Here is a 27,921-nt window from a genome sequence, read left to right as displayed (position 1 = left end):
TACTCGGCTATAACCGCGTAAGCGGTTTCTACGCCCGTAAAGAAGAAGAAGAATTCCCCAAGGCAACGCTACAATCTCTTTTTATAACCGTTTATGCTATAAAAATTGCACATGTGAATAGCATTGTAGTTAGGTTCGGTGCAGCCAAAGTTAACATTTTTTTTTTCTTTTAATAATTAATGTCAATTGACTTCGAAAAACTCGACTTCATTGAAATGTAACGAACAAATTATAATGTTCTGTAAATCATTCGAAATATTTGTGACACTAAATAATGTTTTGAGGCTCATTAACCCGGGATTCGATGCGCAGTGACAGATAAAATCGCGCATCACATCCTTCTTGACATTTGACAACGATGAGGCAATCGTTTCGATATTTTTCTAATTAATTGTTTTATTAATTTATATTAAATTTACATTGAATTCAGATATTATGACAAACAAGATACTATATATAATATACCCTTCACAGGTAACATTGGTGCCTTAGAAAATAATTTATACCAAATTTCGTAAATATATCTTGTCAAATGTGAAAGTTTTCCATACAAGAACTTGATTCCGATCGTTCAGTTTGTATGGTAGCTATATGTTATAGTGGTCCGATAACGGCCGTTCCGACAAATGAGCAGCTTCTTGAAGAGAAAATGACGTTTGCAAAATTTCAAAAGGATATCTTAAAAACTGAGGGACTAGTTCGTATATATACAGACAGACGGACAGACGGACAGACAGACAGACAGACAGACGGACAAGGCTAAATCGACTCAGCTCAACATATTGATCATTTATATATACACTTTATAGGGTCTCCGACGCTTCCTTCTGGGTGTTACAAACTTCGTGACAAACTTAATATACCCTGTTCAGGGTATAAAAATGTAGTTGGCAAGAATATAATATATTTTGCTATTTATGTATTGTATGTGCTTGTATTTTCGATGAAACGGAAGAAATTACGTATAATTAAACTTTTTTGGTTTTAATATTAACGTGTTTTATCTTTATACGCTCGAAAAAAACAGCTGTGGAAATAAACTTTTCAGTAGGTGGTCAGTAACATTAAATTATACAACGTAACATTTTGCATTATTGTTTGGCTTTGCATGCCGATGATGCATAAATACTGGAGTCAAACTGTATTCATACTTTGCAGTAATATGCTTTCGAAGTCAGCCAATGCTTTCGTTTTATTAGAACAGATTTCATTGGTCACTAAGAAAGACCTAGGCCCTTCCCAGATTTATAAATTATTGCTCTGCCTTCTTCTGAAGATGCAGTAATACATTTTTCCCAGTATGCTTATACCCCTCACAAGTTTTTTTTATAAGAAAATACAGTATCAATTTAGAGAAAAAAAAATCACAAGATTATCATAATCAACTAACGGTAATTTATAGCACCTTTCAATAATCAAGATGGATGTCTGAGCAGAGTTGTAGCAATATTATGCCCATATGTATACATTAATTAAATAATAAGTGTGAGCCATAAGCATGACGCTGCCTCATTTTCGGTGGAATATTAGTCCCACAAACCCCTTGGCGCATTCTTATTCCCTCTTTGGTATTGTAAAATTGCACAAACTTGACCGACAACCAGTTTTTATCAATCCTCGAAATAGTTGTTAAAGTCATTTTCCAGAATAGCCAGAAGTTACACGGAGCTAAATCTGGCGAATATGGTGGTTGCGGCGCGATATTGGTGGAAAATTTGGCGATAAACTCACGGTGTATTCGTGGTGCAAAACTCAAGAGTTTTCGGCCCATAAGTCCGGCCTCTTTTTACAAATAGCTTCACGCAAACGACGCATAACACACAAATAGTATTCCTTGTTGACAGTTTGGCCGGTCAGAAAGAATTCGGAGTGCACCACACTTTTATAATCGAAGAAAACTGCTAACATAACCTTTATTTTTGACCTGCTGACGTGGTTTTTTCGGCTTCGGCTCACGATATTCGGCCGATTAATCGTCTGTTTCCAGGACATATGCTTAGATACAAGACTCATCGCCAGTAACATAACATACGTTTCATGACATTCTGGTAATTGGAAAGCAATTTTCACAGATGTTAACACTACGCTGTTTTGTCTTTCGAAAAAATTTATCGATTTTGGAAACAATCGTGCTTTCACCTTTCTTTGGCCAAATGATCTTTCAAAATGGTTTTCACTCATCCTTCCGATATTTCAACCATGCCAGTAAGAATTCTGACTGAAAATCGTCGATTTTCAAGCACCAAATCCTTTATTTTATTGACGTGTTTATCATCAGTTGAAGGCGATGATCGTCCTGGACATCATTCGTCATCAATGCGTTCTCGACCCTCTTTGAATAAATTGTACCAATCAAAAACTCATGCTCGCGACAAAAAAATTATCAGTGAAGGCCCTTTCGAACATTTAATGGAACTTTTTTGTTGAATAATTTCATTCATCGTAAAAATCGCCGAATGTATTTTATGTGCTTCAGGAAATCAAGCGTATACGAGGGCTGCTATATATATTTCTAGCCTAATAAGGAAAATAGGAATCATCAAGATTTATACACTTTTGCATGCGCTCAAACCAATTTTCGAAGCACTTTTTCCACTCCGATTGAGACACCTCCAAAACATTGTTTTTGAATGCTTCAACAGCGTACTAAACACTAATAATTATTTTAATGTGACATTGGGCACAGATGTCATTGACAGTTATACCAACCTAGAAAAAAATATTTCGACTTTTGGGTAATCGAGCGAAATTTAAAATAAAAAGTCTTACTATTTTTTGTTCACAGAAGTATGTATAACAAAATAATAAAAGATAGAATTTTTGTCCTGTTACTGCCTGTTACAACGACCGATATAAGGGGGAATTTGATAATGTTTATTGATATCTAAAAGCGTATTGAACCGGATATTAACCTCCTCTAGTGCTCATACCGAATATAATATTTTCCATTCCACTTAATACTGTCAACATATACATCAATTTCAAGCACCTTGTATATAGTATATTTGTATATAACTTGCGAGAGCATTATAAAAAATCGAAGATATTCTAAGGTCCTTGCATTTCATTGCATTGGTTTCCACATACATTTTTTTTGTTTAAGTAGTAATAAATAAGTATATAAAATTAGTAAAAAACAAAAACTCAAATGTATTTTCTTCGTTTTTCTACAAGTGATATATAAGAATAACAGTCTATATGTATGTACATACATATGTATATATGATTGAAACTAAACAATCCCTTTGCTAATTTTTTTTATAGATAACTTCTTTGCTGCGTCCTCGCGGCCATTTGAAACCCATTGACGGTAAGCGATCGGACCCGTCAGAAACTACCGCTGAGGAAACAGCAGAGTCAACAGATTGCAGTGCCATATCTGTCGGATTAGCGCAACAATTCGAAACACGAGTGCCACCGACAAGAAGCGAAGAATTCATACCAACACTAGATTTCGTGATACATGAACCTGTTGCTACAGAGCTCGACGTTCAACATGTGGCCGATATACTCTCACAGCTCGAACTCGATACATTCAACATCAACACTACAAATAACTCGACAAACGACGATGATGAAAACAGTGATAATAATTCAGCACACACATATGTAATCAACCGCGTTGGTAGTGCAGAGGTCTATAGCAGCAGTACTAATACTGAGGAATTACTGCGACAGGAGATAATCCCTTCTACTCGCACAGACACTACGACGGAATCCTCACTTGTTTACGAGCCAACTAGCTCAATATCCATTGAAATGGACAATTTAGGAAAAAGTGCAACAACGGCAACAACAACAACAACAACAACAACACCGACAACGACCGATGAAGTGCCTGAGACGACAAGCACGACGTCTCGTAAGAATAGTAACCCAAGTGCCATCACCACAGCCACAACGTCCAGCAGTGGTGAGCAAAGTATAGAGGAGGAAATTGAAGAGGCCATTGAAATTAGTGAAGAGGATGTACCAGAGTTGTCCGTAGCACATTCATTGGAGTCATCGAAATCAGCAGGCTATATAAAGCCAATTTCAATAAATAAACAAAAAATGCAATCTGATCAACATTTAGAAGAGGAAGACAGTTTCCTCCATTCAATGAGGAATGTGAATAAAATAAATGCCAGTGAAGAAGAAGACGAACAATTCAAGATTGACGATGCTCAATTGTCTGGTGGAAATATAGCACAGCACTTTGTTCTGGCTGAGTATGATGAGGAAGACGACAATGATGATGATATTGATAAAAGTATACCAGCAGACAAGGTACAAGCGCACTCGAGACATGAAACGTCTATTGAAGCCAGTATTCCGCACAGTAAAGCTTCTGCAAGTGATTCGGGGGAAATTGAATTTGATGATTTGGATGTAAGCCTACCACTAGAGAAAATAATGGTGCATTCTCATCACGATGAACCGGTGTTAAGTAACCCGGAAGCTGATCCACGTGAGCTGAGCTTAACCAACGAGAGCACAGCGAATGATGTATCAGATCTTCTAGAAGAACCACGGCAAGGTGAAGACTCGCTCAAGAGTGAAGAATTAATAGTGGCAGAGCCGGATGAGACACAAAGATCTAGTAATAATGAAGAAAATGAGGTAAACGCATCGTTAAGTAAATCATTGACGTCCAAAAATTTAAAAGTGATTACAACTTCTCAGCAACTTCAAGCTGATGGTCAATCTCCAGCGTTGGAGAAACGAGTGGAGAGAATTTCGCCCGTACATAGTGAACAAGACCACTCATACGAAGAAATTGTAGAGAAAAATAGTTTGGAATACACGTTAGATGACCGGGACTTAAGCTCGCTCAATCCAAGTTTTATTATGCATAACGAATCCCTTGTGAACCGCCTACTGGCAGACACAGTTGAAGAACAACTGGAAAATGTTAAAAAAGTGAATAATGCGTGTGCCAATTTGACAAACCCTGAAAATAAAATACTTCCTATCGAATTGGAACATAAAAATGTTGAATCAAAACGTATAGTTACCGATTTGGATGCGGGTCAGACTGATACAAAAACAAATGTAGAAAAACCAGAAGAAACACACCTTTTAGAAGGAACGGCCCAAAATGCCAACTCAACAGAGACTGAATTCACACATAATATTTTAGCCGAAACTACTCATCGCACTGAAAACTTACAAAATGTGCCATTACTTCAGACCGAATTTGTAGAAAGAAAACTAGCGGTTATCTCCGAAACACTGCAGCTGCAGGGAATGGCCAACATTGAAGTGGAGACCTTAGAGACCGTTGTAGAGCAAGTAGAAGACGATGAATCATCAACATGTGATATAAATTCAGCAACAAATGCTTTGCGCGACATTCTAAACGAGATGTTGGGTGCCAAAAACCAGGTGACCAGTGTTTCCCCAGAGCTTGACGTTGGTGCTAATGAAGACGACGATGATGATGACACATCTTTGGAATTAATGAAATTACGTATTCTCGCCATGAAACATCAGAGCAAAGAACAACAGATCAATATTTCGCAGAGTGAAGTAGAAATGATGAATGCCAATGCCAGTGGGGATGTGCAGATCGTTAAACCAATGGAGCGTGTACCCTTAAGTGAGTACACTAAAGATGTGCTCGAAGACATCACTGAAGAGAGTGAGCGAAATTCACTTTCTACCGCAGAAGAGCATCGTTCATTGTCGATGGAACGTTCGGCCACCTCAACAGAGGGTAAGGAGCATAGCAAAACTATACGTGCCGAAGGGGAAGCGCATACGGCAGACTTAACGAACACCTCGGCTAGTACAGTTAGTTTGAATATGCTGCAAATGTTGGAAAGCAAAGTGATGGAGCTGCAGGATATGGTGGCCGGTAAGGACGCCTGTTTGGCTGCGCTTAACTTGCAGTTGGAAACTGCACAGCGGCGCGAATCGAGTGGCGCATTTTCTGCAGAACAACTTGGCTCGGGAAGAGATACGAACAGCTCGCTGGTGACAAGCTCAACTGAGTATCGCACATTTCAAGAAGAATTCGGTGGGCCGGTAAGTAAAGACTAATAATCTAATCGTTTGACTTTTACAATTTTTTTAATTACTAATTAATGAAACACTTGCAGACAATGGATATTTACATGGAAGTGTCGAAGCGTGACGAACTGATCGCCAAATTAACGGATTCCCTACAACAATCAATGAACGTTCGTGAAAACCTGCAAATGGAAAGCGACAAACTTGCCAGTGAAGTTCAATTGCTCAGAAAGCAGCTAACCGATGCACTGGACACTTTGCGTAAACCAAATTGGCCACGCACGGACTTGGACAGCAATTATGGCCAACGGATATCAGAGATATCAATGGATCTAATAAGCGAAAGTGATGATGATTTAGAACGGCATTTCTTCACAGACAATGAGGACAAATATTCACGTAATTCTCGCGAGCGTCAGTTCTCGGTGCCACGTCAAACGACGGAAATGTACGGTAGCGGTGGAGGAGATATGACAGTATCGGAATGGTCGCAACCACCTTTCAGCAAGCAAATCGAACATTTTCAGAAATATCTCAACCCGAATGAAGTACGTCTCTTTTTCATGGTACAGAAAAAGTTCGATGATTATTTGAGCCAAGAGTTAGAAAAGTGCAAAATAAAATGTGAACATGATCAAAAGGATATTATTGAGAAACTTGAGGCGCAGAAACAAAACCAAGACATTGAAATGAAGAAATTAATAAGTTTACGCGAGGAACAAGACAAGAAACATGCAAAAGAAGTGGAAGAATTACGCAAATATTTTGAAACTAAATGTGCCGAACTCGAGAAACAGTAAGTTTGTTTCTTTAAATTAATAAATTATAATTATATTTGTAGATTTTTTGGAATCATTAACGCAATGACTTCTTTTCAGGTTTTCTGACGATGTCTTTTCGCAAAAATCGCAACACCACCCAGGTGACACATCTTCCTCTGAAGGCTCAGATCAGGAACAATTGCCCGAGGACCGAGCCGCAGCAGCCACCCAATCACGTTCCAAAGAGATTTCTCCGCGTAAACGCGCACGTGCAGCGCTTTTACTTAGCCCAAGTCATCGTCAAATTACACCCATATCTGACGCATTCAACGGAGATGTCAACGTAAGTTATTCAAAACAAAAAAGTTTCGAATAAGTCGTTATTCTGCATTTATTTATATTAGAGCACAAAAGAAATTTTGGAGTTGAAAGATTTCTATCAGCAAAAGTTACAAGAAATACAACTCAAGAATGAAGAACAAGTGCGCATCCTTACCGAGAAACTAAAGTATTATGAGGGCCGCTATCCAGATGATGAATTTTTGGTAAGTTTTTACATATACAACTTTTTAAATATACTACATATGTAGTACATACATATGTATATTTAAAATGCCTCAAAGTGAAAAATTGTAGAATAGTTTCTTATTTCATAAAATAGTTTATTTTGTTGTATCGACATAAAATACTGTTTTGGTGACAGTTGTCGGATATAAATGCGAATCTGTTCGGATTACAAAGTTAATGCTTGCTCTCATCAATTTCTCATCACCCTGGTGAGCCACTCTTTAGTATGGGAAAAAGGTAATAGTCACTGGGGAACAAATCTGATTAATACAGTCGGTGGGGGAACTTGTTTTTACGTTTTTCGTAAATGATAAAAACTGCATATTCATTTGAGATCCTAATGAGGTTTAATAGCGCATTTAAATTCATTTTACAATTACCGAACGTAACTACGCGAATTTTTGCGCGTTTAGCTGAAATTACTGCTTCTTGTGGCATTTCTGAAGAGAATGCTTCATTTGTGCTGCTATGGCACTACAAACTTCAGTTAAGCACTGCCTGACAGTTAAATGCGCGGCGAAAAATTGCCGTAACACTTATCAAGGCATTGCTTTGCATCAACGGTGTTTTTCCTATCAGAAAACAGATTAGTTGCATAAGACATAAAAAAATATTTTTGGTTTGTGGAGATTATTAAAAACGAAAATATATAAATCCGGAACAGCTCTCTTGATTGTGGAATTAGAGTTCGAAACATAATGACACTTAAAGCTTTAAAGAAGACTAGAATATAAATTATCCAATAACCTATGTATATATGTATGTTTATATTATTATTGTATTGTGGCTTGCTCATAAGTATCTTAAATACAGTACTTACTAATTATATATATTGTTACTTATGAACGCTAACCGCATGTCTTTTTTGCATCCTCTTTTTTGTGCCTTAACGCCATCATCCGAAATATCCATGCATACATACATGTACATATACATCCATACATAAAAATGAAACAACATGCATACATATATAGTCGGTTAATAAAACAACAGCTACTTCGCCCACTAATGTTTGCGCCAGAAATATGTTTAATAAAACAATAACAAATATGACAACAAATAATATGAAATCCACAAACGACGGCGAAATAAAACCACAGAACACCAACAATATTGCCAATCAAGAATCGGTATCATTACAAGTACGCGATTCCAATACATCCTTGATTATCATTGACCAGGATGAGCTGAATCTACACAACGAATCACAAGTCATACAAAAAATAATTGAAGAGTATGAAAAACGCTTGCAGGAGCAATTGACTTTGGCTCGCGAAGATATTGTGCATGAGTTGGAAACCCAGATACAGGTAGGTTTTTCCATATAATTAACTACATTTCTCACATATTTAATGTTTTGAAGCATTTAATAAAATTTAAAAACGTAACGCATTGCGTATTATATTCATAATAACATTTTTTTTATATTTAATATAATCAGTTTATTGGACAAAAATCATTAAATAATATTCATAACTCAATTACGTCGTTTGTTAATTTGAAATAGTTGCTTTAGCAATATTTTTGTTTACGAAGACTCGGAAAATCCCTATTGTTTACAAAATTACAAATAATTACATATAAGCTAAAAATAAATCCCAATCTCGAGTAGTAAGTTCCAATACTATTAAGATGATATTTTTTAAGATTTTTTTTTTTAATGGCTTTAATGGAAGCTGCTTTACAATTTTTACTTGCAACTGAATTTTGTGTTATAGCTACTTAATTAGTTTGTTTATTTTCTATGTTTATACTTTTTTATTTTATTTTAATTATTTTTCCTTTTTTATTACATTTTGTGAGTCATCAATTTAGTTCTTGCATGCAGCGGCATCTTGCTTGTGATATATTCATTCTACATTACATCCACTACTTCCATCTTCCTTCTTTGCTTTCGCACACATTTGAATATTCATTTCAGATTTATTCATTGGAGTGTGTGAAAAATGTGCGTCGCGGTGGGATTTTACACGTTTCTTTGATGTGTTGCCAAAATGGTGCACCGCTACTGGCGGTAATACGGACTTTATTTATCGCTTTAACGTTTCGACATTTCTACTCGAATCGTTTGGGACAAGAAATTGCCAAGGATGAGAAATAAAAGTAGAAAATAGAAATTTTTAACAGTTTTTCTTAAACTATCGCTTTTTTTTAATTCTTTTTTCAATTTGGTGCGTTGCAGGTTCAAATCCAGCCTTAAGTATCTTGCCTTAATTATTATATAAATTAACAAAAACTTAAACTTATATAGCGAATATATTTTTGGCTTGAAAAGGCTTCTCATAGAACAATTCACAACAAACAATATAAGCGTTAAATCAATTCGTGTGAATTTATAGGATTCTTCAGTATGATATAAGAATATGACGCATGGCTAAAACATTTCCTGAGCTGATCGGCCAAATATCAAACTTTCTTAAAAGATTTCGAAATCATAAATCTGCCTCTTAGAATCTCAACTGACATTCACTGTTAATGAAAAATTAATTCATACTAAACAAATGTATGCGGAAGCTCTTCCATTTCCATAACTCATGATTCCTCTTTCCACCAGTCACGAATTTGTTGTAACACATTTCCATGAAAACATCAGAAAACATCAGTTTATAACCATAAATATTACCATTCCTTAGTACTTGCGCTTTTCTTAAAGTAACACAAACAAGTTTTTTATTTACAATTAACTAAAATAATAAGTAAGGAAGGGATAAGTTCGTGTGTAAGCGAACACTTTATACTCTTGCAACTTACCGGAATTAAAGCAGGCGAAATTCCTTCAATTGCTAGCTAAGCTTTATATTAAGAAAATGTAGCGAAGAGTTAGTCCATGGGAGTTTGGTAATATTAACTAAATTAAACTAAATTTTTTCTATTTTTGCCAATACTACATATGATTAACATGCCATAGACTTTTAAAATGCTACCAGGGTTTCATTAAGGTACCTCACATACTTACAATAACCAACCTATATGGAGTAAAGTCAGCCGGATGTTCGAAAATTTTGATATTAGTTATATGAGGCTAAGTCAAGTTTTCGCCCAATTTTAGACAGAAAGATACACTGCTATGAGTAAAACACGTTCTCTAATTTTTATTGAGATAACACACATATTGGCCGATATATGCGGTATAAAGTCACCCGGAAGTTCGAAAACTGGCCGTATTTAAAACAATTTTGATACACAGTGATTTATGGGTTTGAGCTGAGTATCAGATCTGAATATTTGTTTAATCGTGCTCAAAAAGTTATAATAATACTGTTATACCTCTGCATTGCTATTAAATTGAAATAAATATTTTACAGATCAGTTTAATAATATAGTAAGATGTCTGATTTGCAGTTCCTGCAGTTAATGTTTTGGGTAATTAATTCAACGAACACATACTCGTTGGACTCTTTCAGTGAGTACCTTGTGAAACTTTAAAGAACCGACAAGTAATAAATTGAATTATAGTTAGAAGTTTATACTCGATTTTAGTAATCATAAAGACAATAATATTGCAACCAAATAACATTAACTTTTATTTATAAATTGTTGAGCACTTTTGTACCTTTCGCCTTTGTTTCCAAAATAAGATGCATATCGGTGCCTATCTGGATACAAAACATATGATTTTACGGGAATGTATTTATTTATTTTTTCACCCGGCTTTCAAAGCAAATATCCACGATGAGTATACATATATTTCGACGCGTACACTAGCATCATCTTTGGTTTTATTTTCATTTAAAGAAGTGGCACTTACTTCCTCTTTTCTTTTGTGTGCCTTTGATTTCTTATTCCTAAATTTAGAGTCTATTTTGGTATTCGAGTGCTCACGTGTTTGGACGTCATTTACTTCATACTGTAAATACTTACATATGTTACCACAGTCGATGGGGCTGCTGTTACATAATATAATATAAAAAGTAAAGTTCACTACAACTTCGAGAAGAATATTTTCATCAGATGTCAACAATTTAGAATGTGTCATTATAGCATGATCATGGGCATATTAAGTTTGCAACGAAGTTTGTAAAACCCGGAAAGAAACGTCGGAGACGTGATCATGGTATCGAGTTGAGTCATGAATTAGCCATGTACATATATCTGTTTGTCTGTATTTACGCGAATTAAGCGACTATAATTGATTTCCTTATAACGGGACCATACCAAACCAGGTTTAAAATCTTTATCAATTGATTTTTATTTGTTGGCTTCTGATTAGCGTCTTCAAACTTCATTATGTGCCATAAGTGCTCAAAAGGGTTTAAATCGGTCGAGTTTTCCGATCCTTAAATTTTTTGGCCAATTAAAAATAAAAATGCGAGCTAAATAGGATCATAGGTTGGCATAGCGGTGCCCCATCAACTAGGTGCAGAGGTCCCAATACATGGTATGAAAAGCAGCCCCAAATCGTTTCTCTTTGAGGAAATTTAATTTTATTTACTGCACAATTATCCTAGAACCTCTCAACTGAACGGCGCACGTAATGAAAATTTTGTGAGCTTAGCAAATTAAATATCGTCAGACCACATAATCCGTTCCCAATCATTTTGATCCCAATTATGGTACTTTTTAGCTAAAAAAAAACAAGAACCTTCATTTTTTCCTTATAAACCCACACTACTAAGCATTAAGAGTTTGATCGATCAAAATCGATTTTTTTAATGATTTTTTTTCGCAAAGACGGGATTTTTTTTAAATAGTTGAACACTGTTGGTACATTTATATAAGTTCAAAGTTGTTGAATTTATTTTTCATTAAAAAATCATCGGAAAATGTTGACGTTTGTATGATATCGGAGGCATATTTTACGTCACTAACGTATTTTAAAATTAAAAACTATAAAACTTACCATACAATTCATCCTAACAATTGTGCTCGTGGCGGAAGCGCAATATTGTTAAAAAAACCATTTAACATTTTGAGGAAGAAAAACTTTCAACTGATAAGTTTCAAGCTACAACAGTGACTATTTACGGAGTCTCACTTACCTCTGTGTACAGTCCTCCAAGGCATCAAATCCAATTTGAAGAGAACCAACACTTAATAAACAGACACAGGTATAGATTCATAATGGGTGGGGATTTCAACGCAAAGAACACGCACTGGGGTTGAAGGCTTACGACTACAAAGGGGAGAGAACTCTATAAAACATTGCAATCAACCGGAAGTTCCGCATTCTCGACGAACTTACCATCATATTGGCCATTAGATAATCAAAAGATTCCAGACCCGATAGATTTTTTCATTGTCGGCAAAATATCCCGGAACTATTTGTCGATCAATCAGGGTTATGACCTTAACTCGGATCATACAATCTATTTTCCGTCATCTTAAAGGACAAAACAGCGGCCTTGTATAATAAACGTCCAGATTGGAAATACTTTAGAACGATCATGGAATGTTACGAAAGTAAATATGACTCTATATTAAATACAGACCAGTTGGAATCTGAAATTTTACACTTTACAATAAGTATGCAACACGCAGCTTGGAAAAGTACACCGGAATTAAGGAAAATTGCTGTAAACTCTCAATATCCCAATGATATAAGAGAAATAATTAAATTAAAGAAAAAGCCACGACGTAAGTGGCACCAAACTCGTTGCCCAGCTGATAAGTCTATTGTAAATAAAGTTTCTAAAGATCTTAATCGGAAAATTAAGAGGTTTAAAAATGAAATGAAAAAATTAAAATATCGTCGCTCCCTAAACAATTTAAGAAATTCCGACTACTCTCTTTGGAAAAGCTGTAAAAGACTACAAACAGCAGAAACTCTAGTATGTCCCATTAAAATAAGTGCTGATAGCTGGGCCAGAGACGATTCAAAAAAAGCAGAAGTATTTTCAGATTATTTAGCCAAAATATTCTCCCCATATGAAACCCACGTAGATTATCCTACTGCTTCCAGAAATCTCAAGTTGCACAAGCAGTGAGCTAAGTGAGGAAATCAAAAATCTGGAAAACAAAAAATCCCCCGGTTACGACCTGATTACTGCCGAGGTCCTAAAACAGCTTCCTCAAATAAGTATAGTAAAAATTAGCAACATTATTAATGCGGCTTTTCATCTTAAATACGTGCCAACTTATTGGAAAATTGCTCCAATGCCAGGAAAACCAAGATATGATGTATCTTCTTACAGGCAAATACCACTTCTACCGATAATATCGCTTTTTGAGAAAATTCTCATAAAACTTATCAATAAAATTACTGAACGAAAAACCATAATTCTAGCGCATCAGTTTGGGTTTCGAGCCAACCATTCTACGATTAATCAAATCCACAGGATTACACACATTATTGAAAAAGCCTTTGAGGAAAATAAATTCTCTAACCGATATGGAGTTATGGTGCACAACTCTGGGGATATACTAACGCACCTTGGTATTGTAGACGTTCTGATATAGAGCGTGATCTTGGCGAAAACTCGGTTACCGCAGAAATATTAAAAATTGCAACAGCACATAGTGCAATATTGCTACAGCACTGTAACGAAGAAGTAGCTATGTTAACTTCTAGAGATGGACCACCAAGACGACTCAAACGCCTGAAACCCAGCGATCTTTCAAATTAGCCAATACTCTCATAGTAGTTTTGTCATTTTGTAATTATGTATATGTTTAAATCATATTCAAGTTGCTTGATAGTCCTTTCTTTTATTTGAACTAGTTGCAATGTATAAACAAAATATAAAACAAGTAAGGAAGGGCTAAGTTTGGGTGTTACCGAACATTTTATACTCTCGCATGATAAAGTGATAATCGAGATTTAATTATCCGTCATTTACATATTTTTCAAATACCGTATTTGTGTAAAGTTTTATTCCGCTATCATCATTGGTTAGTAATGTATATATTATACAGAGAAGGCATCAGATGGAATTCAAAATAGCGTTATATTGGAAGAAGGCGTGGTTGTGAACCGATTTCACACATATTTCGAACATGTCATCAGGGTGTTAAGAAAATATTATATACCGAATTTCATTGAAATCGGTCTAGTAGTTCCTGAGATATGGTTTTTGGTCCATAAGTAGGCGACGCCACGCCCATTTTCAATTTTAAAAAAAAGCCTGGGTGCAGTTTCCTTCTGCCATTTCTTCAGTAAAATTTAGTGTTTCTGACGTTTTTTGTTAGTCGGTTAACGCACTTTTAGTGCTTTTCAACATAACCTTTGTATGTGAGTTGGGCGTGGTTATTATCCGATTTCTTCCATTTTTGAACTGTATATGGAAATGCCTGAAGAAAACGACTCTATAGAGTTTGGTTGACATAGCTATAGTAGTTTCCGAGATATGTACAAAAAACTTAGTAGGGGGCGGGGCCACGCCCACTTTTCCAAAAAAATTACGTCCAAATATGTCCCTCCTTAATGCGATCCTTTGTGCCAAGTTTCATCATGATATCTCAATTTTTACTCAAGTTACAGCTTGCACGGACGGACGGACAGACGGACGGACGGACAGACAGACATCCGGATTTCAACTCTACTCGTCACCCTGATCACTTTGGTATTATCGGGTGATTTTTTATGACTTTTTTAAAAAAAAACGCATAAAATTTGCAAAATCTCATCGGTTCTTTATTTGAAACGTTAGATTGGTTCATGACATTTACATTTTGTGACCGCGGCTGCGTCTTAGGTGGTCCATACGGGGCCGAGATTTTGCCCGAATCTTCGAAATGTTTAACCTTCTTATGGAGCTTGACGTAGCCCCGAAAAATAGTCGTAAAGGCGTTAAATCGCATGATCTTGGTTTCAACTGCCCATGCATCTCAAAAATACTGTTTGGTGTGGTTTGTACGCTGGTGGAATCATTGACGGATGGACGACGCAACGTTACGGTGAATGGCGATCGCTACGGACAAACTTTTTGTTGCCAAAAATGGAACATGAACGTTGACATGTGGTTTCAACAAGATGGCGCTACATGCCACACAGTCGATTCTATGGCCATTTTGAGGGAAAACTTCGGAGAATCAAGACGATTTGCCTTTAGACTATATATAGTCTATATCAGAAATAAGCCAGCAACTATTCCTTTTAGTTTTAAGACTTACGAAACTTGAAAAAGTTGCCCGTTATGCAGCCGCGGTCAACAAAACTATAATACTCTCGTTTTAAAGAACCAACTTTGCAAATTTTTGCGTTTTTTTTTAAAAAAGTTATCAAGCTCTTAAAAAAACCCGATATTGAAAAATGTGCGCATTTGTTGGCACTAAAGCTGTTTTGCCGATACTCTTTTTTACACTTACACGCTTTGCGGTGAGCGTGATAAGTAAGGTGATGGTTCATTTCATCTGTAATCAAATAAAAGAACAGTTTTCTTTAGTTTATAGCATAACGTCATACTTGAACGAACGATTTGGGGAAATAAATATTTCTATGCAAGTGGTGATGATTTCACTGAAAAAATCGATTTTTGTGGTCCTAAAAATTCAGTTTTTTATTCCAAAAAAAAACTCGTGTTTCAAATAAAAAAATCCTACTTTCATGTATGAAATATTGTAGTAAAAAATGAGATCGATGGGTCACATGGCTCTTGAGAAACCTTGCTTACCGCAACGGTACTTTTTAAAAAACATTATTTTGAGATAATCGCCTTTAAAGTTTTGGCACATACCCGGGGGCACAAGGGATAAGCGCGCTGTTGACAGCTGTAACTTTAGTCTAGTGCTCAGATCTCTATGAAATTTGGAAGAAATAATCATAAAAGGATATACTTTTAAAAAATGCAATAAAAAATATCGATTTTTCCAACACAAGTGTATATAACCCCTTAAACTTATCCACCGTAGTAAATTGTTATTTCTCTCAGTTGACTTTCGACATGATCCCTTTTTACGTTACAAAACATCACTATTCTCTGTTTTTGTAAAAGACGAACAATATTTGAATGGGTACAACCAATTCCAGCTGATATTTGCGAGAAGATCACTTTTCCTCATCTATGGTAATCCCAATATGCGAAGTTTTTTGTCACGCGTTAATTTCTTCTAATTATTTGGCATTTTACGCAACTTTCCAACACACAATCAAAACACAACATGTTTTACAATAAACCTTGATCTTTGATGATATATACCGAAATTATACCGAACATGAAAATATTTATGTTCCAGTTGACTTTATATCGTAAGAATCGGTGAATATGTAAAATATGCCAATGACAGTGACAGTAAATGTCACGCACATACTTGAGTTTACTACCAAAACTAGATGAAATCTGGTTCATCTCAAACCGTATATATGGGACAGTGAATTGGTTGTGTAGCTACAGATCTTTCCCTAGTACCTGTATGTACGAATTTCAGTCTGTTCGACATTTACATCGTTCATATCGGTTGGTACACTAAATTGTAAAACAAATAGTTTTTGAGGAATCTCACAATATACAAAGACCCCAATAACTGTAATAAAAATTAGTGTGGCGTTGTATCCTAATTATTCTGTGAGAAAAATTCAATACTGTGAAGAAAAGATGCAACTCACTAAGAATATAGCCTTAAATCATTGCATTGGGATTCCAGTTTAAATCTTCCCCCTTACATTAACCGTTTAAAACTTATAAATCTCCCGACACTCGCTAGTCGTAGGGAGATGCTTGGTATAATATTTCTTGTAAAACTCATGAATGGGTCAGTCTGTAGCCCATCTCTCTTATCTGATATTAATTTTAACGTTCCCGCTCGCCCTACCAGGCAGTTTAGACCCTTACTTTTACAATTATCTAGAACAAATTTTAAGTTAAACGAACCATTCCGTCGTATATGTCATGATTTCAATTTTTATTCCAGCACATTTGATCTAACAGACTCACTCTTTACCATTAAAAAAATTATTTTATCTACTCTTAACAAGTAACATTTAATAATTATAAACTTTAATCTAATTCTTAATTTCGGCTGTTGAAATTTTTGTTTCTGTAGCTGAGCAGCTTAAGATCGCAACGCTTAAAACTCTCTTGCCTTTTATGACTCGGCTAATTCCGCTCGTTCGCGGATTGCGCCCCTCGCGTCGGTTGGGCGGGAGGAGGGTAATCGTTGGGTATTATTATTATTATGAGGTTTCCTCAATTTTTCAAAATATATTTAGGCACAAATGGCTAAAAGCTTTCCAGAATATTATGGTGAGTTTTTGAAGGCATATTTCAGCGTTGAGTTTAGTTGAAGCTTATCTATTATATATCAAAATTTGTTTCAACAGTAATAATGCATGATATATTGATTGAAAATTTGGCGAAAAACTCACAAAGAATCAATGCAGTATGCGACTGTGCATTATCGGGGTGCAAAAAAAAGAGTTGTCGGCCGGTCAGAAAGAATTCTTAGTGCATCACACCCCGACAACTGAAGAAAACTGTCAACATAACCTTGATTTTTGACCTGTTTTGACGGCTGACGGCTCACTCTCTCCTTGACTGTTAATCGTCAATTCTCAAGCAGCAATTCTTTTATTTTATTGACGTGTTGATCATCACTTGATGTTAATGGTCGTTCTGGAAATTTAAATTAAAAGTCTTACTAATTTTTGCCCACAATACAATAAATTTATGTTTATAAATATGCGGAAAGGCTTTAATGGAAAAAATTGGTAATTTATTTCTTACATAACTATGTATGTATGTCTAAGCAAGATAATTCTACAATTAATCTCATATCCGCTAATATTTAAGGTATCTCAATGCAATTGAACACTACCCTGTTAAGTTAGTGCAAAAAATTGCATAGAACGATTTTATTATATTCAGTGCTTAACCTTGAAAGAGTTTATTACGTAAAAGATCCACTTATTTAATGCCATTGAACTTGTTGTGTCATTACGCATAGTACATAATTACAAATAAATAGATTAAAGTTCTTGTTGCAAGTTCTCTAGTTCGACATTGTCCCTCAGCAATTGATTTTCTATTTGATATTTTTCTCATACTAATGATCATTCCAAAGTTAATTTCATTTCGTTGGTCCAGATTTTCTCCATTCACTCTCTAACTCTCCACTTTTGCGCTCTGTTATCATCCAGTGAAGATGAAGATGCTTTCAACGTTCCTCTCTCTCACGCTGCGCATTGTTTTTCAATATTAAAAGTTTTCGATTTGTTAGTGAACAGCATCAGTACATCGTGAGATTTGTTTGCGTGCGTTCATTGAGCAAACGGTCTAGTTTTATGCTCGAATTCTATGTTGATCGAAATAGACGACAAATCGTGTCTATGTCATTTAAAGTGCTTAAATTCGTACTATTTTGAATTAGAACGCGTGTGGTGAAAAGTGAAATGATTTTTAGAAAAAAGTAAACACGTTTTCTAAAATAATTAATGCAATGTATGCAAATGCAAAAGTATCATAAATATCAGATTTTGACCTGTGTGTAAATTCTGTTTAACAGTGGCAACGAAATTCTTAAAAATAAATACTCAAATAATTTTTAACTTGTGTGTGGAAAATTGTTGGTGACAGCTCTATAAATATAACCAAGTACCGGCAGAATTAAAATCGACGTTGTGTGTCGATGTATTGTGATTAACGGTGATATTTTGGCAGTTCTTTGGTAATATAATTTTTTTATTATAGATTTTATCAACATTTGCGTATTACATATAAATGTGTGCCAATCTCTTGATGATGAAGGCGTTAAATACATTTTGCTTGTACTTATAGAGTTGACATTTCTTGCAGTTAATTCAACTAGTTATAAGCCGAATTTTTAGGTTTCTTTCAGAAAAAATTAGTGGTTTGTATTCAATTTGAAGCAAAACTATGAGCTTATTTCTACAAATTATATTAAAAATTCGCAGTAAAATTAAATATATGTATTTAAAAATAATTTTCGCTGATCCTTTCTCGGAAGCCGAATGTGTGATAGCTCTTAAGCTTATAAGTATAAACTGTTAGACAGACAGTCATGAAGAGTAGATGGAATTTTTAGTCGATTTTGAAAATTTCATAATTATTATCATCAAAAGTTATGTACATACATATATGTATTAACAATAATTTCTTAGTTGAGTAAAAGCGGCTTAGCGCCATTCGGCAAATGTAGGGTGTTGAAATATTTCGTTTTTTTTGCTAAGTGTATCGGCATCGACATAAATTTTTTGATTTCGACATTTAAAATATTTTAAATATCGGATTAAATAATGGGTTGTCAAAAAAGTCTTGCGGTATTTTTATTGAATTTTTTTTTTTTTTGTATTGAAATTGAAATGAATTTTTGATGACTCATGCCCAGCTCTTGACCGATGCTACGTCTTTCGACCAATTCAGCGATTTTATCGCAATTTTCGACGACAGGCCTTCCGGAGCGCGGCGCATCTTCGACCACCTCTACACCAGAACGAAAACGTTGAAACCATCGTTGTGCGGTGGAAATGGAAACTGTATCGGGTCCATAAACTGCACAAATTTTATTGGCGGCTTGAGATGCATTTTTGCCTTTATCGTAGTAGTACTGTAAAATATGCCGTATTTTCTCTTTATTTTGCTCCATGTTTGCGACGATATAACTCACGAACGACTTAAAAGAAACGACAATCAATCAAACACGTGTTAGCGCGTGAAATGAGCTTTCCAAAAAGGTATAGCATGACCCGATGCGACGAATAAAACTAGAATTACGCGCTTTCAGCGCCAACTAGCGAAAATACCGCAAGACTTTTTTGACAAACTATTAATACCAAATAATACCTACTAATGTTCCTTGCTTGTAATAAAGTACTTAAAACTCATCCACATGCTGTTTTCGCATTGGTGGTGACCTTTTATTTCAGTCTTTTCATATATCAACGGAACTCTTAACAGGGTTTATAAAATTTGCCACGAATTTTGTAACTACCGGAAGTAAACGTCGGAGACCCTATAAATTGCATATATACATAAGTACATATATATCTTTAGTATTTGAGATATCGATCTGACATTTTGCTTTTTAAAGCATACGGCTGCTATACAAACTGAATAAACAAAATCAAGTCCTTGTAAGGAAACATTTTTATTTGCAAGATATCTTCACCAAATTTGGTATATTTTATTGTCCAAGGCAACGTTACAATCTACAAATTGTTTAGATCGAACCACTATAGCATATAATTGACGTTCAAATTGACCGATGAAAATCAAGATAAAGATCTTCATAAAATATGTGAAGGGTATTCTAGCTTCGGTGGACTGTGGACATTTGTTCTTTAAATAAAAACCGTTGCCAAAAACACTCAAAATTATCTCCACAGCAAGTGTTGTCCGCGTGTCCAGCTATAAATAAAACTACAACAACACTGTAATGCAACGGTTGCACGTATTTTCTTCTTCACATATTTATGTTGCATGCATATTCAAGTATGTCTGTATAAGCATATGTGCTTAAAACACTCGGCATACCGCAAATTTGTGTGCTGCTCGTAAGAATAAAAGTGGCTGCAGCCATTTGTTGGACTCTCCAAAGTTCATGCAATTTTCCGAGTCCAAAGGAACGCTGTGCGAGTGCGAATGCGCCAAATTAATTTAGTCAGTGACTAAAGCAAGCGTTTATGCGTTTTAATCGCAATCGATTGATGATTATATTGAACAAAGAATATAAGCTTACACAAAAATAGGAACAGCCGATAAGCGGAATTAAAAACAGAAACAAAAACTTTGTGCGCATAACTAGCACGTTGCACATGTGTGTACATATGTATGTACGTGTGTACGACTTAACTTGCAAACGAAAACAAAAAGTTCCATTCCTGATTGATGAACATTTCATTAGTGCTGTAATCTCACCAAGATTTGGCCTTTAATCTTTTATTGATTTGCCTTGAAAGTGCACTTGGCGAAATGAGAGTTCTCAAAACTAAAAGCAAATGATTATTTGCGGATATGCTGCATGCAGTTGGAGAATAATTGTTGCTATTTTTTCCATAAAGTATTTTTTAATTGTGAGAGGAAATAAATACTGCAGCAAAAGTGATAAGTCAATTAAGGGAGAGATAGAGGGATATCATGGCCAAATGGTTCATTGACTTTTAGGTTGAGTAGAAGTTTTAGATTAGAATTACAATTAAATTATCAATTAAGATGCAAAAAGTTGGAAGATATTGAGGGTAACTTGGATTTTTATATTTAAGCGTTCATTAATTGGTAGGCGACCATTAAGGCTGAGAGCTTTTAGGTCATGGGTTCGCGTCACATCAAAAATCTTATATTTTGTTGCTTCGGACGATCGCTACTCACCTAAAATATTTTACGCTAACATTAATTGCCGAAAAATCCATAATGTCTAATTCCTAAAAATGGTTAAAATGAATAAATATGTTTATGTAAAAATTTTGCGTCCAATAAAATTGTCTTAAAGTTTCGCGTAAAGTCTTTTGTTCGATTAGTTCCGGCCGAACTAGTTTGGATGCCGGGTCGAAAAATGCCTATATCTCCGAAAATAATTTGAATTTTGAAAAATCCTCTTGTACACATATTCTTGAATAGTTAAACTTTTAAAATATAAAAAAAAAAATCGAAAATGTTGTTACGTTATTTTGCATTTTAGGTGACGATATATAAGTAAGTTTATAAAAATTGAACAATTTTATTCGACGCAGTCCTATGAGTGATCATATATAAAATTTAATAAAAAAACAATTTAAAAAAGCCGGAGTTTAAGATTACTATTTTTGTATTGTTTTTACCATTATTAAAGTAATTAGAGAACAATAACCCTTTCCGTTGCATTACGTCACTATTTAAATGGCTCTTTCTTCAAATCACTTCGATGCTTTGTTTACTAAACTTGCACTCTATAGATTTACACGAGCCTTCATGTATTCATGAAGAAAAACAATAACATGTCTAATCCGTTGTTTTGTTTATTATGTCACGAGAGGTGTGAAGAGAAGTTAACATTTACCTGTGTACGAATCCCTTCAAAACTTACAATAATAAACAAATATTGACGAAAGTGAAGAATAACACAAACAACAAACATGTGTGGCTCCTCTAGGGTTTGGTCGGTGTTGAAACATGCGCTGACATGCGCATTTATGAATGAGTTTGTGAAGTGGCGCGTGGGCAGAACTCGGTTAAAAGGACCAGGTTTGTTATTTTTGTGGTGTTGAAGGGCATGTACATAATTACTACGTGAGAGTGATATTTACAAATGTCAATGATGTTGTCACTTCTCTTTGTAAATAGCTGCTGCAGGATCTTTATCTTTTTGGACATAACAACATAAACGGCCTCAAAAAAATGATGGCTTGCTAAATTTTAAGATATACCGATGAATCTCAATAATATCTTAATTGCAAAAAAGAAAAAAACAACAAACAAATGCGAGAGCTGTAGCACATGAAAATTTGTATTAGCTCTGCGCCCAATTTTTTGCTTCCGCTACGCCCGAGCAGAGCATAGCACTTCATTTTTGGCTATTGCTACAGCTATAGTTTTTTACCTGACAAAACTCCGAGCAGAGCAGAGCATATACTTTTACATTGTTCTGCTATGGCTCTGCTATGTTTCCCGTCAAAGTGAGAGCGGTAGCAATAACAAAATAAGAAAAAACATTTTAACTTCGGCTGCACCGAAGCTGATATACCCTTCACAGGTGCATTTCTTTTAGTAACTATTTGTTCAGTTTTATATCCGGAATTATATGGTTCTTTATTATTTTAATAGGTATTTGGAAAATTTTTTCATATATTAATTGTTGTCAATTAAGAAATAATATATACCAAATGTGGTGAAGAATCATTTGTCAAATGTGAAATTTTCCATACAATTTAACTTAATTCCGATCGTTCAGTTTATATGGCAGTAAAATATATGTTATTATGGTTTCCGATATCGGCCGTTCCGAAATTATAAATTAGCAATTCTTGAAGAGAAAACAGGATCTTGACGTTTGCAAAATTTCAAAACGATATGCTTAAAAACGTGCAGGCTTTTCCCTTCGTATATATACAGAAATGGAAACGGCATCGATTCTCTCTACGGACGGACAGACAGACAGACAGACGGACAACAGTTAAATCTGTGATTTCAGCTCAACATACTGATTATTTATATATATACATTATTCTGCAACGCTTCTTTCTGGGTGTTACAAACATTGTGACAAATTTAATATAGAGATGTTCAGGGTATAATGAAATTCTACGGGAGTAGCGTAGCTTTTCAAACGCTGCTGCTGCAATATATCAAAGCGTCATATTCGACGTAAAAATATTGCAACATTTGAAAATGTCAAGTATCCGAGCAGTTCATATTTTGACATTTCATGAGCACAAAACTGACACAATCGTCGTCAGCCAAATTTATGATGGCAGAAGAAAGTAAAGTGAAATCGCTGTTTATTTAAATTTATAATATACTGGAAATGCTTTTTCCAGGCAAAATTAATTTTAAGATTTTCACTTCTCAAATGTCGCGAAAATATTTGCCTTGATTAAGTTAAGTGTCAGCTGAGTATCTGAAGAAAAACAGCAGGGTTGCTATATTGGTGCAGTTGTTTGCTTGCTCGAACGTGCCCTACGTTCTGGCTGATTTTTTGGAAATATAGTCTATCAAAGTTTCATTACATTTCAAATAATAGTTACGATATGTATCATGTTCTTCCGATACATTTTGATCAATGGTAGTAACAGTTTTTGCGATTACTGAAATGAAATTATTAATCAAGGCAACGCGACATTTTAAAGTAAACATTTAATGACGCTAGTTGGAATAGTTTAAAGCCAAAAGCGGCAGAAATTCTTCACTAATTTTTGTTTTAATGAACGGCCAAATATTAATATTTCATTAAAATATAAAGAAAATATCTATTATCTAGAAATTAAGGGAGCAAAAAGCATTGAAGAATCTTAAAAATGGTTGAAAAATGCCGGTTTTCGAACTCTATACCTAAAATAAATAGTGCTTTGAAAGAGCTGCGTGAAAATTCAGAGCAAAATTTTTAAAAATGAGATGACTATGATTTACTGTAAAGGAAATTTTACTTTTACACAATTTTCCACATGTTATAGGCCGATCTGTATATAAATACCCTTGGCCATTGGGCCATAAATTCATCAAAACCCCTTAATACTTGCGTGCTTATACATTTTTGTAGGTCACTGCTGTTTCCTTGTCTCATCTGTTGTTGCTTGTCTTCTATTCATTCTAAATTTAATTTAAACGTACAAATATTTAAATTATTTTCCACTGCTAACACCCTGTGCCTTTGGAGCCAAATCGAAATTTAACGGACACTTCTATCGTTGTTGTCACTTAGCCTTTATTAATGTCATACGCCTAATAGAATATTTATATGTACATACGTGTGGATACTTTAATTTGATTTATATCTGACCGTTAGAAACCAATTATTGGCGGACAACTGCTGGTTTACTCGTTGAAAGTCATACTCAAGTTTGTATAAATGTATAAAGGGGCTTAGCCTAGCATAGATGAATGCGTATGTGTATGTATATGTCCATTATGTCCATAATATCTCAGCATTTGTGTACACATACTTATCTATTCATGGCTTCATTGCGTCAATTTTCAGCTAATTTAGATTGCTGAATTGAAGTTCACAGTATTTTGAAAAAAGTCACAGACGCAGTAAATCGGTTTGAACACGCTTAAAAGATAACACCAGCAAAAAATAGGTCATATTTTGGCTGAAAATGTGAATAGTGTTTATGGTGCTGATACTTTAACGGCCAGACATGACGAACTTCTGTTTGGTAGATTGCGTTTTTATGACAAGGATGCCGAACGTTCTCGAAAGCCAATTGTCAAAAATATGGACAAAATAATGAAAATCGTCGAGTCCAAGTCCAGCGATCAATACGAGAAATCAGTGTTGAAGCGTTTTTCGGTGCCGTCTCGCTTGCTGTTCATTTGTATGTTGGAATGAAGATCTCATATTTTACTTACTAGAAATTACCATGAAAGTGGTAGAAAAATATTTAGAATACCTGCTAATAATATTTTCAAGGCCAAATTTATGACGGAAGTTTCCTAATCTATTGGGAAGTTAAACACTCATCAATTAATTACATTTCTTGTTTTAAATAGAATGTTATTCGAACTAAATCCTTTGCGGTTAAAAAAAACTGTTACGAACAAGAACACAAAGTGCATTCCCTGTCGCCTTCTCGCCTACAAAAAACCGGGTTTGGTGAAGAAAAATACTATTTGCATAAGCAATACCAAATTAAAATTAAAAAGCAAATACATACTTATGTACCAGTATAATAGAAAAGTGTACTTAACATCGATCAGCGCGGATCAAAATTAGCTTTGCGCTCGGCTCGGCTTTGAGCGTCTCCTCTGCAGACACCTTTAGGCGTGCTGTTGTACCGTTTCGTTCTGTTCTGTTTTTTTTATTAGTTCGAATATAATTTTATTTAGAACAAATAATCTAACTAATTCATGGATGCTTTGTGCGTAAAAAAATAGGGCGTAAAGAAAATACAAGTATTTAATACTTTCCGATAGATGGATGCGCTGCCTGAGCGATTTCGATGAAAATTTACTCGTACAATTTTAAAGCTGATTTCTCGCATTTGTTAGCTTTGCGCACGGATTGAGTTTCAGCATCCCAGCGGGTAAAACGGTAGATAGCAATCGCTCAGAAGCTTTCATCAGGATGATACCAAACAAATGGATTGTGACATGCCAGATATTTCGGGCTTGGCTGACTAGACCTAAGTATATACCGTTCATCTGCTAAGTTTTGAGGGCTCTTATACTATGTACGGACCGAAATTGAAAACATTTTGAAAACACATTTGTGGGTTGTGGAATCTAAGTCGTTCGGACCGACAATGTGTGCTTTCGATGAGTTTTTACTGTGAACTATCAATAGGGGGATTCTCTTGCTCTTGCAAGATTGCACGATGACACCAAATGCAAAAATCCTATACCGAAATATGCAAGGCCAAGAGAGCACCCATTGCAGAATCTAGTGATATATGACGGCACGAAAATAAACATGGGTTTTGGTCTGACATATTTTACAGCCATTGCAAATAATTTTCTGCGTGTGTTTGTTGTTGTGCCGTTGCACCAAGAGGAAAATTCTGCAATTCGTGCACCGTGCAAGTGTTTTGCAAGAGCAAGAGAATGCCCCTAATATGAAATCAAATGTATTTGTATATGGAATGTAAACAAATATCAAGTGACAATTTAGGGCCGGCAAAATATGTCTTCCAATAAAATCGAACACATGTTTCGTTGTCGGTCCGAACATAGTATTAAATATTTTTGAGTTCTGCTCTATAAACTGTAAGAATTTCTACCAAAAGCAGCAATACCCACAAACCCATACATAATGTTTTCACTCGATGTCGGTGAAGTGATGCCAAATTATCAGCTGCTTGCAATAATAAAAGCTCGGAGCGTCAGAAGCCTTTTCACTTTTTATAAATTTATTTGATTCATTGACTTTATATATGTACATATGTATCTGCATATATGTATTTTTCCTTGAGAGAACACTTTTTGAATATTTCGTTTTTGGGTAGAAGAGATTTATAAAAATTTTCGCTTCGCTATCGACCAGTTGGTAGAACTAAGATAATTTTGGTAATGATAACATATTCCTTTATTTTCGAAAATATTTGCAGTGAATTTAAAAGTACATCGCATTAACGTTTTTGTGAATGTTTCATATATTGTAAATTTCTGAAACATGTATTTTGTATACTTACGAGTATAAGTATACAGAGAATATACAAATTTAAATGTTTCGGAAACTCATAGCAGTAGCTAATTGCGCAATTTCCTTTACTTTACATACATCAGTATGTACATAAGTATATACAATATTATGTATATGAACGCGTAGAGGTTTACGTACTACTTACATATAGTATTGTATATCTATAAACTCAAATGTTTTCAATTGCCGTTGCTTGTTTTCATTAAAAGGGATATAAATTGATTCTACAGACGCATAAAAAAAATCGTGATTTTCCTGAATAATATCAATGAATCGTTCATTTGCGAACGTCATCGGTATATAATACACACACTTGCTTTATACATTTTTTTTATAGTAGCACTTGCCAGATTATTTGCATATACATAATTGCTTATCTCCCTGGAAATTATATACCATACACATTATAAGAGCTGCCATCGGTTCACGAAACTATGGGGAGTATAATTAAATATCAACTGTATTCGCTACAACGCTTCGCGTTATAGCCCTGACAGACGAGCAAAATTAATGCGCCTTAAGCAACGCTAATGCGCATTGAAATTTTATGGTGACAGACGGCAGACTTGTGCATTTAGACAGCTGATAGTGAAATTTGCTTATTTATTTAAAAAAAAGTGAAATAAAAATGAATATGATAAATTATTAATAGGAATTTTGGTATTTTTGAAAAATCAATATAAATTTAACGAAAAAATTCGTTTATTATTAACTACGTTAAAAGATAATTGCGTGAAATTAAAAGCAATAATTGATTGTAATGCGAAAAATGTGTGCGAAAAAGTTAAGAATATTGGAAAAATGGATGGCACACTGTCCGTTGTTTATTTTCTGCCATCTAAAAATATTAAAATTTGTTTTTGTTAATATACTTGCACTTCATTTAATTAGCAATATAAAACTGCTTACCTCTGATACTGCAAACGCAAAGGAGGCA

General features: G+C 34.9%; 1 protein-coding gene across 12 annotated transcripts in view; it reads left to right on the top strand.

Moving 5' to 3' along the window:
- Nucleotides 1–27,921, top strand: part of LOC126762266 (pericentrin) — a 62,890-nt gene that overhangs the window by 12,287 nt on the left and 22,682 nt on the right. For 7 of the 12 annotated variants that reach the window (XM_050478885.1, XM_050478884.1, XM_050478889.1 and 4 more), the window contains exons 2-6: nucleotides 3,265–6,009; nucleotides 6,084–6,790; nucleotides 6,873–7,098; nucleotides 7,160–7,300; nucleotides 8,297–8,632. In XM_050478885.1, coding sequence (XP_050334842.1) covers nucleotides 3,265–6,009; nucleotides 6,084–6,790; nucleotides 6,873–7,098; nucleotides 7,160–7,300; nucleotides 8,297–8,632 — 4,155 coding nt within the window. The remainder of the gene's footprint in view (nucleotides 1–3,264; nucleotides 6,010–6,083; nucleotides 6,791–6,872; nucleotides 7,099–7,159; nucleotides 7,301–8,296; nucleotides 8,633–27,921) is intronic. The other 5 variants (XM_050478891.1, XM_050478892.1, XM_050478894.1 and 2 more) reach the window with 2 other exon arrangements.

This window comes from Bactrocera neohumeralis, chromosome 6 (genome assembly GCF_024586455.1).
Source record: "Bactrocera neohumeralis isolate Rockhampton chromosome 6, APGP_CSIRO_Bneo_wtdbg2-racon-allhic-juicebox.fasta_v2, whole genome shotgun sequence".
NCBI lineage: Eukaryota > Metazoa > Arthropoda > Insecta > Diptera > Tephritidae > Bactrocera > Bactrocera neohumeralis.
This window is presented reverse-complemented; position numbering and strand designations above follow the sequence as displayed.